The 18,256-nt window shown below is 51.1% G+C and overlaps 1 protein-coding gene across 1 annotated transcript in view; it reads right to left on the bottom strand.

Moving 5' to 3' along the window:
- Nucleotides 1-15,082, bottom strand: part of PLCG2 (phospholipase C gamma 2) — a gene marked incomplete at its 5' end in the record, with an annotated part of 140,294 nt that extends 125,212 nt beyond the window's left edge. Inside the window, one exon of the mRNA XM_082677782.1 lies at nucleotides 14,890-15,082. Coding sequence (XP_082533908.1) covers nucleotides 14,890-15,082 — 193 coding nt within the window. The remainder of the gene's footprint in view (nucleotides 1-14,889) is intronic.
- Between the last annotated feature and the right edge of the window lie 3,174 nt (nucleotides 15,083-18,256).

The following is an 18,256-nucleotide window of genomic DNA, read 5'->3' as shown; positions in this document are numbered from 1 at the left end:
CTGGGGTTACTGTGAGGCCCCATCAGCAGCCTCGGCCCACAGTACGGGCTCCTAAGTTTTCCGCCAGCATCCAAAGTGGTCCTGTTGATGTCACGGCGAGACACACAGCCTTCAGCCAACAGGGGAATCAAGCTGCTAGATTCGCGGCCTGGGACAGAATAAAGGCAAACCGGGAGGAGAAGGACGCCCAAACAACACTCACAAGACCCTTCATTTGCCTGTGAATTTCATATCTGTAAAAGATGTGAGAGCCCACGGACATCCAGATCCTGGTAGGGGTGATAGGTGGGCATACAAGTCGGTGAAGCTTTCCTGGGGACAACTGAACTCTATGCCCAGAGCCCTCGACACAGCCTGCCTTCCTCCCAGAAATTCTTCTAGAAATTTATCCTAAGGAAATTAACAGGGATGTGCCTATGAGTTAGATATGAAAATGTTCCCGGGATCACTGTTTGACATGGCAAAATAACAAACTACATAATATACAAATATAGAAGTTTGGTAAAAAAATAAAAATATACATAAATAAAAATTATGAAATAAGGTAGAGGGACTTCCCTGGTAGCCCAGTGGTAAAGAATCCACCTTCTAATGCAGGAGACGTGGGTTTGATCCCTGGTCAGGGAACTAAGATCCCACATGCCGTGGGGCAACTAAGCCCTCGCGCCACAACTACTGAGCTTGCGCGCCTCAACTAGAGAAGCCACACACTGCTAACTACAGAGCTCACGCGCCCTGGAGCCTGTGCGCCACAACTACAGAAAGAAAACCCGCGAGTCGCAACTAGAGAGAAGCCCGCGTGCCACAAATGGAGAGAAACCCTAGCAGACCACGCACCGTAACGAAAAGATCCTGCGCACCTCAACAAAGATCCTGTGTGCGGCGACTAAGACCCGACACAGCCAAAAAAAAATTAAGGAAAATAAATAAATTAAATAACAGCTATTAAAAAAAAAAGTAAGGTAGAAAAATATAGCCATTTAAAACAAAAGGGAAGGCATATACTTGGACTGGAAAGATGTTGACAACTGGAAACCACCTAAGTCTCCATAAGCTAAAGGACAGGTGCATCTATCAAGGTGAACTAATGTAGTAAAAGAGCTATGGGCGGTTCAGATAAAGCTACTGATACCATGTGGACACCTCACAAATAATATACTATTATGAACTGCAGACTAAAATGTTTGAAATAAATGTAAAAAATATGCATGGGAATGACACTTATCAAAGCATGATACTGGTTTCTCCAGGGAAGGAGGGGTATACGTGAGGACTTAACTGTAATATTTAATTTCTTAAAAACAGACAAAAAAGATCCAAAGCAAATACTACAATGTGTCTATGTTGATTAGGAGGGTGTATTCATTTCCTATTGCTGCTGTGTAACAAATTACCACCAATGTAGGGCCACCATTTACTATCTTTTTATTATCTTACAGTTCTGGAGGTCAGAAGTCAAATATGGGTCTCACTGGGCTACAATCAAGGTGTCAGCAGGACTCCCTTCCTTCTGGGGGTGCCGGGGAAGGTCTGTTCCCTTGCCTTTTCCAGCTTCTAGAGGCTGCCGGCATCCCTGGGCTCGTGGACTCCTTCCACCTTCAAAGCACTGACTTTATCACTCTAACCTCTGCTTCTGACGTCACGTCTCCTCCTCTGACTCTGACCCTCCTCCCTCCCTTTCTTTTTTTTCTTTTTTAAAAATTTTATTATTATTTGTTTTTGGCTGCGTTGGGTCTCCGTGACTGCGCACAGGCTTTCTCCAGTTGCGGCGAGCGGGGTCTGCTCTTCATCCCGGTGCGCGGGTTTCTCACTGCGGTGGCTTCTCTTGTTGTAGAGCACAGGCTCTAGGCGCGCGGGCTTCAGTAGTTGTGGCTCGTGGGCTCTAGAGTGCAGGCTCAGTAGTTGTGGCCCACGGGCTTACTTGCTCTGCAGCATGTGGGATCTTCCCGGATCAGGGACTGAACCCGTGTCCCCTGCATCGGCAGGTGGATTCTTAACCACTGGGCCACCAGGGAAGTCCCTCCCTTTCACTCATAAGGACCCTTGTGATGACACTGGGCCCACCCAGATAATCCAGAATGATCTCCTCATCTCAAGATCCTTAACTTAATCACATCTCCAAAGAGCCTTTTGCCACATTGGGCAAGAGTCACAGGTTCTGAGGATTAGGATGTGAATACTGGGCTGGGGGGCAGGGTGGTTTATCCCCAGAATAGATAGAAATAATAATAATAATGATAGCAGTAGTCGTAGTAGTAGTGGTCGTAATAGCAGCAGCTAACTCTTACTGAGTGCTCTGAGCCGTCCGTGAGGCCCAAAGTGTGCTAGCTAGCTCTCCTCATCCTCATGAGAATGCGGTGAGGAAGGCATTACTATTACCCCATTTTATAGATGGGAAAATGAGAAGCTAAAAAACTTGTCCATGGTCACAAACGTTGTAAGTGACAGAGCCAAGATCTGAACCCAGGCAGTCAGACCCTAGAGGACATGCTCTTAAGTACACAGGCGTTTGTCATCTTTGTCTCTACACCAATCTCAACATTTTAAAGAACTCATAAAGAGAAGAAGGTGGTCACAATATAGCACAAAATGAAAAATGCATATTACTAAAGAGTATTATGAAAGGATTATGTTTTGTAAAAATGTAACTGTGTCTTGCAAAAAAAAAAATCTGGAAGGGTTACACCAAGTATGAACTCACATCCCTCTGGGTCGGGGGTGGCGAAGAGCTCGTAATCCTCACCAAAGTTTAAAATCTTTCTACTAGGGGCTTCCCTGGTGGCGCAGTGGTTGAGAGTCCGCCTGCTAATGCAGGGGACACGGGTTCGTGCCCTGGTCCGGGAAGATCCCACATGCTGCGGAGCGGCTGGGCCCGTGAGCCTGCGCGTCCGGAGCCTGTGCTCCGCAATGGGAGAGGCCACAACAGTAAGAGGCCCGCGTACCGCAAAAAAAAAAAAAAAAATCTTTCTACTAATGGACACATGTGACTTCTTCAAGAAAAACAAAGTAAGAGCCGTTTAATTAGGGGGAAATAAAACCACGTCAGAGGGGCCTTGCTGGGAGCTGTCTTCAACAGGAGATGGGTGTAACTTTCACCATCGGCCACCCCAGCTCAGGCCCTTCTTGCCTCCCCAGGGACGTCGGTCCTCCCCCGGCCAGGTCCCTGCTCCCACCAGCAGAGGCTGGCAGCAGGCCAGGAGTGGCCTGGAGTGGCCAGGCATGGCAGGCAGGTGACACCTGGCCGGTGAGATCCAATCGGACTGAGAAGCTGAGGCAGGGAGCCCCCGGCAGGCCCCCAGTCCTGAGGTGCGTCTGCCCCTGTGAGTCCTGGAGGCCTCCTCCTGCCACATCGCTCTCGACTGTGCGGTGCTGACTCTAACTGCTAGTTTCCATTCTACCGATCAGCAAGTTCCCAGGCTTTTCCTTCTCAGAACAGAGTCCTTCACACACAGACACTTTACCCCTCAAAACTCACTCCCAACCATGGCCACCGGAACACCTTGTGTAAGATGAAAGCATCTTACAGCTTCTCCCTACCGTGCCAGGAGTGTGCGAGAGGCTCTCCTGCTCTAAAGTGGCATCAGCACCGATTCTGGTTACGAAACTTCACCGCTGCCCTGTGGACGCTCCTCCTCCCTGGACTTGCGCAGGGAGAAAGGCAGGGAGCTGGGCTGCCCGCCGACGGCCAGGCTCAAACCCAAGGGACCTTAACCCTGTAGGATCCCTACCCACACGCGTCAGGAGGGGCCAGCCTCTACATGGGTGGGCTACACGACGGCCGCCCCCAGCGCCCCCAGGCACACACAGATGCGGCACACACAAGCTCTGTCAGGTACCTACCATGCGTGTCAGAGGCACTTACAAATGTAATCCTCACCACCACCCTACAGGGTAGCCCAGCCATTCGTTACCCATCTCACGCATGAGGAAATTGAGGCAAGCACAGGCCCAGGCCAGAAGCATCAAGTGTGGTTAGAGAAGTCGTCACAGAGCTGTCCTATCTTAACCCCAGACACTGCCACCTCTGGGGAGAGAGAAGGGGACAGAGGCTGAGAGGGCAGCCAGGGGTGGTTTCCTGGATCTATCTGCTGACCACGTCTCTGAGAAGCACCCACTGCAGGTCAGGTGTGGGTCAGGTGCTGGGATGCCTCCCTGGTGATCAGAAGCCGTGGGCCCCAGCCTCCCGGAGCTCACAGTGTGTGGGGTGACAGGCACCAAGGGCCTGGCTCTGGGGTCATGCATTGCCAGGGGGCAGGAAAAGTCAACACCAGGATGTCTGGCTTCAACCTCAAGGTGCACAGCACTCAGGTCTCTTCCAAGGCAAAACAAGACGTGTCACTTCGCCCGCCTGACACGGGAAAATGTTCGTTTTCAGCGAAGACAGACGGGGGTAGGGGTGAGGGTGGGCTGGGGAGGGTGGAGGGGGAGGCAGATTATTTTCTTTCCTACAGGATTCACCACGGGATGCCTTTTAATAGCTCCCTCCCCTAGTCAGACATGCGTAAGAGATCCAACCTGCACCCACTGTCGGGGACCCTCTAATTGCGTGAAGCAGCAACACGTATGCCTCCCAGGGCTTGGCACTACAGCACAGACGCTCCCTGTGCCGGCCCTCTGGCTTCAGATGTGTCCACACTGCAGCTGCCCCTCTCTCCTGTCCTCTCCTCCCCAACGGCCAGATGGACTTCTGGGCTGGGACACCGAGATCCCCAAAAGCCAGACCAAAAGAGAGTCCTGTCCACACCTCCACAGCCATTGGGAGCACAGGGAACTGGATGGACCACAACTAACCAGACACGCACAGCGTCCTCCAAAGGGGAGGCTTGGTTACTAGGAGAGAATTCAAGGGATGTACTTCCAAGAGACGGGCGAGAAGCCTGAGCCATGGTAACGAGAGCAAACCTCACATAGCGCTTCCCCTACCTTTCTAAGTGATTTACCTTCAGGAGCTCATCTGATCCTCCTGAAGACCCTATAAGGTGGGTACTGTCATTCTTCCCATTTTACAGGTGAGGAAACAGAGGCACAGAGAGGGAAGACTCTTGCCCAAGCCACAGACTTGGGACTCAAACCCAAGCAAGCTGGCTCCAGTCCCCACGTTTAACCAGCACCCAACACTGCCTCTCACACCCTTACAGCCAAGACCAATGCAGCCAGGAACTGAGATGACACTTGGAAGAAAGCAAGGGCTCTCAAATTCCTTTACAACAAACTCCAGCTTGTCCATATTATCTGCGGCCACGTGGATACATCAACCGCTGGGTTCACCTCCCTGCCCCTCGGGCTCCTTTTAAAGGGGAGTGTGTTAGTCTGCTAGGGATGCTGTAGCGAAACACCCCCAACTGGGTGGCTTCAACAACAGAAATGCATTGTCTCCCGGTTCAGATCAAGGTGTTGGCAGGGGTGGCTCCTTCTGTGGCTGTGAGAGGGAATCGGTTCCCTGATTCCCTCCTGGCTTCCCAGGATGTCAGCAACCCTCAGTGTCCCCGAGCTTACAGAGGCATCGTCGTGTGTGTGTGTGTGTGTGTGTGTGCGCCCTCTTCTTATAAGGACACCAGTCATATGGGATTAGGGGCCCATTCGTGTGCCAGCATGACCTCATCTTAACTAATTACATCTGCAAAGACCCTATTTCCAAATAAGGTCGCCTTCTGAGGTCCTGGGGATTAGGGCTTCAACACATGAATTTGGAAGGGAGACACAATTCACCCATAACAGGGACCCATCTCTGCCCAGAGTCCTGAAGAAGCCAGACCATGTTCTCTAGCAGGAGACCCGTCTAACCCACCCTCCACACCAAAGCTGACCGGAGATGACACTGGTCTCAAGGGCAGCCAACCCCCGAGCACGGGCTCAGAAGACCCAGCCAATCAGAGGCATCCATCGTTGGGAGGCTGGGACCCAAAGCCTTCACTGATGGGCTGACACTGTCAAAGTGGAGAGCTTTGCTGGGGAGGGTCTAGCCATGACTATGAGGAAACCTAAGACGGCCGACAAAGCCCATCTATGGAGAAACGTCACCACCGGCAGCTCTTGTCACAGATGGGATGGGAGAGTCCTCAGTGCCATCACCTCCCCTTCCCAGGAGGCCCAGTGCAAAGGCTCTTCATTTCCCTGAATTCCTGCAAGAATCCCTAAATCCCTGCAATCATTCTATTCTCTAGCCATCAGTGGGGCTCCTACAGCCACCTCTGCATCTTCCAAAATTAGGGGCCGTGGAAGAGCCTGGGGGACGCCTGACAAGCCCCTTTCCCATTCTTCCTGGCACACAACTGGGCCACGTTTCCCAGCATCCTTTGTAGCCAGTCACATGCCAAGTTCTGGTCAATGGAAGATGGGAAGGAAGAGGCACATCGGTTCCAGAAATGACCTCTAAAACCTCCTAAGCCATCCCCCACTCTTCCTCTTCCACCACATGCTGGCCGAAGAGAAGACCCTGCAGTGGCCTCAGATGCCTGAGGGGACAGTGGTACCACCAGACAGCAGAGCCCCACCCCCCAATTCCACTAGACCATGACCTGAGTGAGAAACTTGCATGAGATCAAGAAATCACTTGTCACGGCTGTTAGGCTAACCTGACTAATACAGAAGCTTTATTGCTGTGCCCTCTGCCCAGAATGCTCTCCCCTTAGAGCTTCTCATGGCTCCCTTATCACCTTTCAAGTTCTCAGCTCAAATGTCACCTCCATGGAAATGCTCCCCTGAGGCGTGGCCTCCTAAAACAGCGCTCTTCACCAGTGACTCTTTGCCAAGGTGCCCTGCTTCTTCCTTTCTTAGCAGCCAACACGATCCAGAATGACTGGGTGATTAGCCTGGCTTGTTCTGCCTTTCCCGTGGCACCGTAAGCGCCTCTGGGGGTCCACACTGTCCCGCTCACCACGCTGTCCCCAGGTTCGAGCACCACGCCCGACACACACCAAGCCCTCTGAGTGTTTGCTAAACCAACAGATGGCTGAATTCTCATCACACCAAGTGATGGTCATCCAGGGCAGAAGACAGCCCTTGAACACAGAAACCAATTCCTCCACTGACCAGCATACAGGCAGGTCTCCATCAATGTCAGGAATGAAAACAAGAGCTCTATTTCTCACACCAGCAGGCTCTGCCCTAGGGAATCCGCACCCCAGAAGAGGAGGAGGACAACCCATTCGGGTGCAGGAAAGAAACAAGGATCTCGTCACATAAATGCAAGTTCTCATATTCACGTCATCCTTTCCACAATGCCACTTCCCTTCACGTCGGAGGCGGACAAGAGCAGCAGATGCCTGAGCACCTACCTCCTCTGTGCCCAGCACTGCTGAAAGCAGGTTACATGTATTACTTCATTTAATCCTCACAGGAGCCTTAGGAGACAGGTTCTTTTACTATTTTCATTTTACAGACTTGGAAAAGAGGCACAAAGAGGTGACATGAATGGTCCAAGGTCACCCTCCAGTGAAGAGGCAGGGCTGGGATCTGAAGGCAGGCACTCGGGCTCCAGAGCCTGTGCTGTTACCATAACTGCACATCTATAATCAAAAATTGTATGTACACACACACACACACACACACACACACAAAATGGAATATTACTCAACCATAAGAATGAAATAATGCCATGTGTAACAAGACAGATAGACCTAGAGATTATCATACTAAGTGAAGTAAGCCAAACAGAGAAACACAAATACCATAGGATATTACTTATATGCGGAATCTTAAAAAAAAAAAAAAAGATACAAATGATCTTATATACAAAACAGAAACACACTCACAGACACAGAAAACAAACTTATGGTCACCAAAGGGGAAAAGGGGCAAGAGACAAATTAGAAGTTTGGGACTAACATATACACACTACTATATATAAAAGAGATAGGGCTTCCCTGGTGGCGCAGTGGTTGAGAGTCTGCCTGCCGATGCAGGGGACACGGGTTCGTGCCCCGGTCCGGGAAGATCCCACATGCCGCGGAGCGGCTGGGCCCATGAGCCATGGCCACTGAGCCTGCGCGTCCGGAGCCTGTGCTCCGCAATGGGAGAGGCCACAACAGTGAGACGCCCGCGTACCGCAAAAAAAAAAAAAAAAAAAAGATAACCAACAAGGACCTACTCTATAGCACAGGGAACTATACTCAATACTTCGTAATAACCTATAAGGGAAAAGAATCTGAAAAAGAAGAGATATATGTATAACTGAGCCACTTTGCCGTACACCTGAAACTAACACAACATTGTAAATCAACTATACCTCAATTAAAAAAGAAAAAATTTTCTTTAAAAAGAAAAATAAGTTTGTACACACTGGGGGCACTGGTGTAATCTTATTTCTGACGGGACACTTGACTGACAGAGCTTGGGAACCACTTTCAGACAATGGATTTCTTCTTAGACAGAAGATGCCAGGGGAAAAAAAAAACATCTATTTCTCCATCGTTTGAAAAACACTTTGTTAAAATAAGAACTTGGCAAAATACTTTTTTTAAAAAGATGGGTAAGAAGCTCAAGGTTGGATTTCAGAAGAAGCCAGGATACAGGACGAGCCCATTTCAGCGCCCCTGGCCGTGTCCACACTTGTCTCCACCGTGGGGTCTCCAGCAGGCATGTCTGGCTCCCCGCTAACCAGGCACCTCTCGAGTCTCCTTCCCCTGGCACCTCAGCACCAGGCAGAGCGTGTCCTCTGCGCGAATAGGAACCGGTGCCTTCCCTCCTGTCGTAACGAAACCTGAACGAAGCTATCATTCTTAGGTCCCCAGCAGGGTGCTTCTCTATCCCATACAGCACTCAGACATCTCTGATATCATGTAAGAGGAGACAGCAACACAGAGCAGAAGACTTGCGACTCTGAAGGCAGGTTGAACGAAGGCAAACTGTAGTTCTGCCCCTTCCTGACTGTGTAGCCTTGGGCATGTCACCTAGTCTCCCCAGGACTCGGTTTCCTCGTAATAAAGTGGGGATGATTCCTGCTTCCTGTTCACAGGGTCACAGGCAAGCCAAGGACCTCACACCAGGGAAACAGAACAGCTCCTATTTGCGAGAATCCCTCATTCACGGGCCGCCACCACTTGCCAAAAATAAGCAGACGAAGAAAACACGCATAAGCAGAAGTGAAAACTTGAGGATAAAGGGCCCATTCAGTCGAAATGGACATGCTCCACGTCCTCAAAGGCAGCTCATTGCACAGCTGGCCCCATCCACACTCCACAAACAGCTGGCATCACATTGGCTCCTGAGACGCATTCCAGACCGGCCTCCCAGATGGACAACATGCAAGAGGACCCCAAAGGTTCAACTCAGAAAGGTCCCCAAGCGGGCTCCTTTCCAGCTGGCGTCTGCGCAGCTGGTGCCCCTGGAAAGAAAGAAAAACCAGAGAGGCAGCACTTCCCGGCATGAGCTCCCTCCCGACATCCAGAGCCTCAGGAGCCAGTGCAGGAAGGAACCCAGGGCACCACCTTGCCCATCAGCCTTGGAAAGTAAACGGGAGAATGACAGCCACGTCTTGTGAGTGTCTGGCTGGAGACCATCGTCTTTATTAGAAGCCAGGCCTTGGGACTCCCATCCATTAAAATATGTACCTTTTATATACAGATAAAACATGTACATATAAAAAAGTACATAAGGACTTCCCCTGGTGGTGCAGTGGTTAAGAATCCGCCTGCCATTGCAGGGGACGCAGCCCGGGAAGATCCCACACGCCACGGAGCAACTAAGCCCGTGCGCCACAACTACTGAGCCCGCGCACCACAACTACTGAAGCTCGCACGCCTAGAGCCCGTGCTCCCCAACAAGAGAAGCCACCACAATGAGAAGCCCGCGCCCTGCAATGAAGAGGAGCCCCTGCTTGCCGCGACTAGAGGAAGCCTGCACGCAGCACTGAAGACCCAATGCAGCCAAAAATAAATAAATTAATTAAAAAATAATTTTAAAAATAAAAAAGTACATATAATAAAATCCATCTGATTCTCACCCTTATCTTATCGGTAGGGACTATTATCATTTCACTTGACCAACAGGGAAACAGGCACAGAGAGGTCAAACAACCTGCCTTGGATCACGCAGCACCTAGTATTTGGTCAAGCAGGGAGTTGAGCTACAAGTCTGGATCCAGAGTCCAGCTGTTCTCATGGTCACTTGGCTCCAAGGTGGCTGCCGTCAACTTTTCCCCGCCCTGGACGTGCAAGCCTCGCCCTCCCCAAGAGGAGATTTCCCATGCTCTGAACCCGAGCTGGCCCTGGTGACCTGAGCACATGACTTTCTGGGAGTTCTCGGGCTAAGTCATAAGAAGCCCAGAAGCTTTGGCCTGGGACTCTTGGGACACACACCCAGGGGGGACAGCAGGCACCATGTAAGAAGTCCAGCTACCCTGGGACTGCCAAGCAGCAGGTGCTCAGCCAACATTTCCGGCTGAGCCCAGGCTTCCAGCCATCACCACCACAGCACCAGACATGGGAGTCAAGGTTCTGGAACCTTTCAGACCAGGTGACATGCCAGTTGAGTGCCACCTCAGTCCAGGCCACAAAGAGTAGAAAAACCGTCCAGCTAAGCCCTGTCCGAATCACTGACCCCCAAATCTACGCACCTGCATCCAATGGCACCTACTGACCCCACTTCAGGGCAGGCGTCCTGCTGGCCACCTGACAAGCCCCTCCCTTAACTCTCCACAGAAGCAGCTCCTCTGCTATGATGCCTCCCCCCATTCCCGACCACCCCCCATCCCCACTGAGGGGGACAAGAGCCTTCCTTCCTCGCCAAGTACCCAGCGCAGACCTGCACTGTGTACCGACCACACGATCCTGCAATTCCCAGTTGCTGCATCTGTTCCCTCCAGGGCAGGGACTCCATCCTTCCTCCTCTCTCTTAGCAGAAGCTAGCACCCAATATGACAGCAAATATGGGCTGAAGACATGACACAGCTCCGTCATGACAGGGTCCAAAGAGAAACCCGAACATACCCAGTGCCATTTTACGGTTCTAAGCAAAGCAAACGCGTGACTTTAGACCAGGGCTTCTTAACCTTGGCACCACCGACACTTTATATAGGATCATTTTGTTTTGGTGGGGGCGGGGACTGTCCTGTGCATTGTAAGGTGTTTAGCAGCACCCCTGGCCCCAATCCACTAGATGCCAGAAGCTACCCCCCAAATAATCACAACTAACAGTATCTCCAGGCATTGCCAGATGCCCCTGAATGGGTGGGGGTGGGATTGCCCCGGCTGAGAACCACTCACTGCTTTGCACAGTGGGACCCCTGGGTGTCTACCTTCACCCAGGCCTGAAAGGGGTGTTGTGACAGCTGTCCAAAGGTCACAGGCTGCTTGCCAATTACCCCAGGACCACACGCTCGTGCTCCCTCCTGTTTGCCTGCCCCTGGCAGACGCCACAGTAACCTGGAGGATCCCGCTAACTAGGACCGCTGAAGCAACACTACAGCTGTGGGGGTCCCCCCAGGACACCCCTATGTCAGGAGGCTGAAAATGCGGTGCTGAGAGTCCCCATCTAGGGCGCACAGGCCTATTCTTTCTAAGTGGTCAGGGGAGCACCTTTTCTAAGCTCTTTACTCCCAACTTGGGTTTTCTGTTGCTTTACAAACACTACTGACACAGCCATAGCGCACAGACTTGCCAGCGCACGTTCAAAAACGCAAACGTGTTCACATCGTCCCTCTTCTGAAAACACTTCGGTGGACCCTACTGCTCTCCAGAAAAGGTCCAAACACCTAAGCAAGACCCTGCTGCCCCGGACAAGCTGGATGCCGCTCGTCATCAACAGCCAATGGCAAAAGTAACAGCAGCAGTTGCCACTGGTCCGGGGCTTACCCTGTGCCGTTCACCATGTTCGACCCTCTGATGTATCGACTCATTTACTCATGCCCAACTGTAACCGTGTGCATGGATACCAATATTACTCCCATTCTGCAGATAAGAGAATTAGATCTCAGAAAGTGCATGTAACTTGCCCTGCAGTCACATGGCAAAGCTCATCAAATGTGCTGGAAGTCAAGCTCCACGCTGCTTGTACCTAATCCAACAATGTAGGCTCCGCGAGGACTGGAGTCTAATGTAATTCCTGCTGTATCTCCAGGACCTAGAATAGTGCCTGGGAGAGCAGGCATTCAAATATAGATGGATGGAGGTACGGAAGGATGGGTGGAAGGAAGGATGGGTGGAAGGAAGGAAGGAGGGAAGGAAGGAAGGATGGAGGGAGGGAGGGAAGGGTGGATGGACTGATGGAAGGATGGAGGGAGGGAGAGAGTCTCTAGAGCAGTACCTACCAAACCTGGCTAGCTACCAGGATCACCTGGGGAGCCTATTAAAATACTGAATCCCAACCAACCTGGTGAATGACAGACCTCCTCAGCCACTCCAAGGAGGAGGAGGAACTGCTTTTGGTTAATGAGTGGGGAGAACTATAGCGTGTGGATTTCAGGAGGCAAAATCCTGTCTCACACCCATCAGAACTTTCAGGAGAAAGTTCCAGTAGGCTGTATCTTTAAATGCTCCCCCCAGGTGTTTCCGATGTTCAGCCCCCAGAAGAGAAGGGACCAGCCATCCACTCTCAGTACAGGACACCTGTATTTACCATCCATGCCCTTTCATCCCCAGGCAGGCCCCCACCCCCGCCCCAGCTGCCACAGGTCTCTGGGCCACCTGGGAGGTGGAGCGTGGCCAATGCAAACCAAACTGGGAGGAGAGTTTGCTGCCTCCAGACACGGGCACTTTCAAAGCCGGGCTTCTGGCTCTGTGCCACCGGAGGCCTGCTCGGCTCCAAAGCTAGGAGAAACCTTTTGGAAAGCTACTTAATCTCACTCATGTTAAAAGAAAACACACGAAGAACTGCACCGAGCTATCAGAGACCACCTGTGAACGGCCAAGTTCAGAACCCCACGGCAGAGTGGACGAGGGTGTGGGGAACGGGAGGTGCCCTCAACACCTCATGGGCCTCTGTGGGATGTTCTCCAACTGTCCTTTCAAAGTTAAAATAGCCTGTACCCTTTAACTCAGAAATAACACATACAGGAAGCTGTCCTTCAGGTAAACACAAAACATGTGTGCATGAAAGCATAACACAAGGATGACCCTCACACACAGCTGGTGGGAAGGTAAAATGGTGCCACAACTGGGAAAATAGGCTGGCAGTTCCTAGAATGATTAACAAAGCTACCATACTGACCTAGAAGCAATGCTACTCCTAGACAGATACCCGAGAGAAATGAAAACACACAGCCATACAAAAAAATCACTCATGAATGCTCACAGCAGCAGGATTCATGGTAGCCAGAAAGTGTAAAAAACCCAAATGTCCACCAACAAATGAATGGATCAACAAACTGTGGAATATCTATGCAGTAGAGTATTACTCAGCCACATAAAGGAGGGACGTATTGAGACACACCGCAACGTGGACGAACCTTGAAAACACTGGGAAACATTGTGTTAAGTAAAAGCAGCCGGTCACAAAAGGCCAGATACTATATGGTCCCTTTTAGAGGAAATCTCCAGAACAGGGACCTCTTTAGAGATAGAAAGGAGATTAATGATTGCTTAGGGCAGGACAGGTGGATGAGGAACAGAGGGATGGCTAAAAGGTGCAGGGTTTCTTTTTGGCGTGATGAAAATTGTGGTAGTGGTTGCACATATCAGAATATACTGTTCATTTTTAATGGATGAATTATATGGTATGTGAATTGTATCTCCATAAATCTGTTACCAAAAAATTTTTTTAAAAAACTAGAATCCGGGCTTCCCTGGTGGCGCAGTGGTTGAGAGTCCGCCTGCCGATGCAGGGGACACGGGTTCGTGCCCCGGGCCGGGAAGATCCCACGTGCCGCGGAGCAGCTGTGCCCGTGAGCCATGGCCGCTGAGCCTGCGCGTCCGGAGCCTGTGCTCCGCGGCGGGAGAGGCCACAGTAGTGAGAGGCCCGCGTACCGCAAAAAAAAAAAAAACAAAAAAACTAGAATCCAAGTATAGTCACTGCAGCTAATAACAAAAGACTGGAAAGACCCAAAGTGCCCGTCTCTAGGGGTTAAACTGTTACACTGTAGCCAGAATGCTATGTGGCCATGAAAGAAAAGGGCAGCTCAACAGGCCGATAATAAACCACCTCCAAGATAATTGTTAAATTAAAAAAAGAAATCAAAGTGCAGAGGTGTATGTAGTAGGTACCCATTCATGTAGGAAACACAATACACACATCACACGAGCACAGAATACTTCTGGAAGACCAAAGAACTTGGTAATGAGCTTGCACTGAAGCAAGACGTGGGCTGGGGAAGAGACACTTATTTAGAATCGTCTCATTCTCCCCCAAGTGTACGTTTTAATTCCTCAATTAAAAAGTAGCCAATAAAAAAGTCAAATTAAACAAGTCTCTGCAACTGAAAATTGCTTAAGTCTCCTAACTCTGTTTGTTAAAAACAGTCTTAGAAACTTTAGGGACTGAGCCGATTGCCGAATGTAAAGAGGATGGGGAGAAGAAGATGCCTCCACCTGGACCAGAACTTCACTTGAGAGCTACAGAACATTCAGCAGTGCGCTCTGTCCACCTGGAGCTAAAGCACAGGCTTCTCACTCTGCTCGTCTGGCTACCAAGCTATGAGTTTCCACAAGCTCTGGCCAGTTAAGCCCTCAAAGGGCAGACGGCTTGACCATCAGCTCGAACCAAATGGTCCCCGATGCTGTGAGACAGGGAGCCCAGCCCCTGCCATCCCGGGTGAGCTGTCTGGATGTCATTTCCAAGTTGGCCCACGCAGGTTCCTGTTCCTTCACCTGCTGTTTCCTGGCTAACTTCCCCCACCTGCTCTGAACCCATTCAGAGACCCAGACAGAGCGGCCCCACTTTCACTTTCAGAAGGTATCAAACCGACAACAACTGCCGTGACCACTGGTCTGGGCAGGAAGGGGAGGAGGTACTCACGGAAGCCCTCGATCTTATCGGCCGTCTTGCTCCAGGCCACTTGCTGGGTCTCCATGATCACCTGGACAGTCCTCCGTTCCGGGGTGGACTTGCGGAAGCTGAACACCGTCATCACCGTGCCCAGCTCCAGGGCCCTCTTGATCTGACTCTTCTCGTACTCCGGAAGGGCGTCCACATTGACCGTGGTGCTCATGGTTGCCAGCTCCAGGGGGAGGCAAGGAGTGAGAGAACGAGGGAGGCTGGAAGGGCGGAATAAAGGAGGGAACTGCTTTTAGTTAACTGAGTGGGATTTGGCTTCGACTTCAAGAGTGAAGATCCTGTCTCATGCCCATCGGGATGAGTTTGGGGAGAAGGTTCTAGTGGCGGAGACTTGCTGGCCGCTCAGAGAGCCCAGGCAGGACACACAGAGGTTTAAATGGAAGTGAGGTGTGGGTGGAGCCCTCGACCTCAGTGACCCAACCACTATCCCGGCTTTAAATAACCAAATCACTCCAGCCTGGCTGTTACCACTCCTTCCCCACATACTCTGATGCTGTGGAACATTTGAATAGCCAGAGCAGCCCAGACTGACTCCTGTCCCCACCCCTGACAGCCTGCCAAGAGATTTCCAACCATCCCTTTACTTCCCGAGTGAAGTTGGGAACAGGAAAAAAAAAAAAAACCCTTCCAAATGTGTCCATGGAACTGGGGCAAAAAGGGCAGAAGACAGCAGGACCCAGCAGCCTCACGTTCAAATCGTGGTGTAGGTTCCCACTGACCGTGTGGACCTGGGCAGGCTGCGTGACCTCCGTGAGCCTCAGTTTCATCAGAACAGTTAGGAAGCCACCTGTGAAGCACCTGGCGTGCCGCTCAACATCCAGGGGTATCCTTGGCTATCCCTCATCCTCCTGCACAGCTGGCATTTCCCAGAGAGGTGTTTGCGCCCCAAATCTCAGAGCCTTCCTTGTCTGGTTTCTCTCACGCCCACATCCAATCCACAGGCAAACCCAGAATGCAATCAGTCTCACTGCTTCACTGGTCCCTCCAAGGATCTTATACTTGGGTCATTCTGATCGCCTGCTAACTGGTCTCCCTGCTTCTGCTCCAGCCCCTACAGTCCACTCTCAGACCAGGAACCAAAAGGATGCTTTAAGAACAAGAGTGAAATCATGTCGCTCCCTAAGCCCCTGCTCTGCAAAAACCCTCCCCCCAGTCTGCCTCCCAAATGTCCGAAGACGCACTGCCCCTCACTCAGAAGGGACTTAACTTCAGGCTTGCAGACCGCAGCCCCTACCCCAAGTCACCTACACCCGCAGGCTGAATTGCCACCCTTGTAAAGGGGAAGATGACAGATGAAAGAACCTCCAAAGGTTCCTGTAAGGATCGAACCAGATAATATATCTCAGCCCGTAGAACAAAGATGCAAAGTCAATGCTCCTCAGATTCAGCTCCTGCTACTGTCACTATCCACTGTCCCCTGTCTCTTTCTTACCTCCTCCCCTCCTCCAAACCCCTTGAGGCTCCCACAGTTGCTACTCTGGAGAGAAACTGGTGTTCAGTCGAGGCTGTCTGGGCCTCCACACTGGCTCAGCCTCCCCACAGTCTCTTTGCCAAGTTGCTCAAAATCAGGGCCTCAGCTTCCCCAGCTGTATAATGGGGATAACAATACCACCCTCGAAGGGCTCTGGAAGGAGCAGACGCCACAGTGTATGTACAGCCCCCAGCATCTAGCAGGGCCTCTGATCATGTTAATCAGCCAGCTGGTCAAGACATTAATCAAGGGTCAACTCTATGACAGAAATGGAGGGTGGACTTTTATGTAAATGAGGGGTGCAGGGAGCGGCCCAGGCCCTGTCCTTTGCTCCCTCATCCCTCTACCTCACACCCACAGCCAAAGGCACCTCCCAGGTATGCTGACAGCCCAGCGATAAGGTCATGAATTATACCTGTTCTCCACCCATTTGGAAAGGGACTAGTCAGCTCAATGACTCTGCAGTAGCAGAGACATGGGGGTGGGGGTAATAAAGGGAGTAGCAAGAAGGGGTCCCCAACTTAGTCTGGGGTAAGGCTGGGAACTGACAGTGCTCATAGGAAGCTTCTGGGGGAAGGCGGCATCTGAATCCAAGCTTTAAAAAAATATGAAGCGGGAGGGAACACTGTTGTAGTCAGAGGAACAGGCTTAAGCAAAGGCCCGGCAGCAGGACTACAGAGTATGCCAAGAACTCTGCCTGACCTGAGCCTCCTGCCTCACCGCCCTCGAACCCAGGTCAGGGGATGAACAAGGTGCCTGAGGCCAGTCTCATCCTGGTAAACTAGCTGTTTATCGGCCCTCCCCAGGTGCCTGCACCTGCCGTATCTCGTTCATCTCATTTATTTCAACGAGAAATACCGGAGGTGAAAACTCAAGTCCTGGGAGGTGAAATCATGTGATCAAGGTCACAGAGACACATGGTGACATCAGGATCGGAACCCCGGTCTGAATCCCATGCCCCTGCTCCTTCAGCACCCGTCTTCTGGAATCCAGAATCTGGTGGCAGAATCTGGTCAGACAGTAACTAACTTGGCAGAGAGGTCAAAGGACTTGTCCAAGGTCACACAGCTGCAAAGTGTCAGAACCAAGATTTGGACCAGGTCCCAGCCATACACCTCCTGAGTTCCCCACTCCCAGGGCTCAAGGCCCACATGTAGCAGAGCACAAATAGGAAACACACAACCCCTCACAACACTGCCATGTAAACCAGCCAACCGGGAAGCACCAGGGCCCTCAGTTCTTTCTGACTCTGGGAGGGCCTTGGACTTAACCTTCCCAGGATTCTGGTTACTTCCCACTTAGAAGCCCAGGGGATTGATTCGACCATAAACACCAAGTCTCTCACGTCCTTCCCCAAGAACTGGGAAGACATCCTCACGGCCACAAGATCCTTGGAGTCAACCACCAAAATCCACCAGCTCCCAACTCAGCCTTCCAGAGTTCAGTGCTCAGCAACTAAGGCAAGGAGGTCTCCGAGGCCTTGACCCCAGGGGAGGGCACGAGCCATCACAGGCAATTTCTATTCTGCTTCTGCTTTCAAAAAAAGAAAAAGAAAGAAATAGCCTCGAAATCCCTTTTTTGTTCCTGTTTCTCATCCTCCCTGGGTAACTTTATAAAAGTGACTTATGGTGTAAATACAAATGTGGCTGAGATTTAACAAGATTCTACTTTTCATGTCCTTCTATTCGAAATAAACTTCTGGGAAAGATAAATATCCTATGATACTGCTTATATGTGGAATCTAAAAAAATGGTACAAATTAACTTATTTACAAAACAGAAATAGAGTCACAGATGTAGAAAACAAACTTATGGTTACCGGGGGGGGGGGGAAGGGAGGGGGGATAAATTGGGGGAC

Source organism: Grampus griseus, assembly GCF_964374135.1.
Source record: "Grampus griseus genome assembly, chromosome: 19".
NCBI classification, from domain to species: Eukaryota; Metazoa; Chordata; class Mammalia; order Artiodactyla; family Delphinidae; genus Grampus; species Grampus griseus.
The sequence above is the reverse complement of the archived record's forward strand: the minus strand, read 5'-3'. Positions and strand labels throughout refer to the sequence as shown.